General features: G+C 62.6%; 1 protein-coding gene across 1 annotated transcript in view; it reads left to right on the top strand.

Annotated features, from left to right (window-relative positions):
• Positions 1-7: 7 nt before the first annotated feature.
• The window catches only part of ST3GAL2 (ST3 beta-galactoside alpha-2,3-sialyltransferase 2), a gene marked incomplete at its 5' end in the record, with an annotated part of 1,098 nt that continues 268 nt past the window's right edge, over positions 8-837 (top strand). The window contains 3 exons of the mRNA XM_009697079.1: positions 8-132; positions 326-371; positions 521-640. Of these exons, the coding sequence (XP_009695381.1) occupies positions 8-132; positions 326-371; positions 521-640 (291 nt within the window). The remainder of the gene's footprint in view (positions 133-325; positions 372-520; positions 641-837) is intronic.

Here is an 837-nt window from a genome sequence, read left to right as displayed (position 1 = left end):
GACCACGCACCACTTCATGTACCCCGAGAGTGCCAAGAACCTGCCCGCCAACGTCAGCTTCGTGCTGGTGCCCTTCAAAACCCTGGACTTGCTCTGGATCGCCAGTGCCCTCTCCACCGGCCAGATCAGGTTGTAAGTACCCAGCGGGCACCCCTGGCACCGGGCTGGCCACCCACCTTTTTTTTTCAGCTCCCCGGGGAGCGGTGGGGATTCATCAATTCCTCCTTCCCGGAGCGTCCCCCAGCGCCGGTCCCTTGGTGGCTCGGGTTGGGGTTGGGAAGCGTGGGATCCCAGGAGCTCACCTTCCTCTCCGCTTTTTCCCCAGCACGTACGCACCCGTGAAGCCTTTTCTGCGAGTGGACAAAGAAAAGGTAAGGGAGTTCATCCCAACCTATTTGGCCTCAGCCCCCGTCACCCCATCTTCCCCCGGTGTCCCCGACACGGTGCTCCTTCCCGGGGTGCCGATGCCGAAGGGACTGCGGCGGGGGCTCCGGCGCTAACCCCAGCCCATCCATCCCAGGTGCAGATCTACAACCCTGCCTTCTTCAAGTACATCCACGACCGCTGGACGGAGCACCACGGGCGCTACCCCTCCACCGGCATGCTGGTGCTCTTCTTCGCCCTCCACGTCTGCGACGAGGTGGGTGCTGGCTCCTCGGCGTCCCGGCTGGCATGGGGGTGGGTTTGCTGCCATCCTGAACCTTGCAGGATTAAGGAGGGAGGTGGCTTCTTTGGGTCCAACCGCAGTTCCAGTTGCCTAACACCACGGTGATGGGCACCTTTGAACGGTGGGAAGGCTGTGCAGAGAGACACACGCCTTCGGCATGGTGCGAAATC

Source organism: Cariama cristata, unplaced genomic scaffold (genome assembly GCF_000690535.1).
Source record: "Cariama cristata isolate BGI_N322 unplaced genomic scaffold, ASM69053v1 scaffold30433, whole genome shotgun sequence".
NCBI classification, from domain to species: domain Eukaryota; kingdom Metazoa; phylum Chordata; class Aves; order Cariamiformes; family Cariamidae; genus Cariama; species Cariama cristata.
Note: the sequence above shows the minus strand (reverse complement) of the source record. Positions and strands in the feature narration are given on the sequence as shown.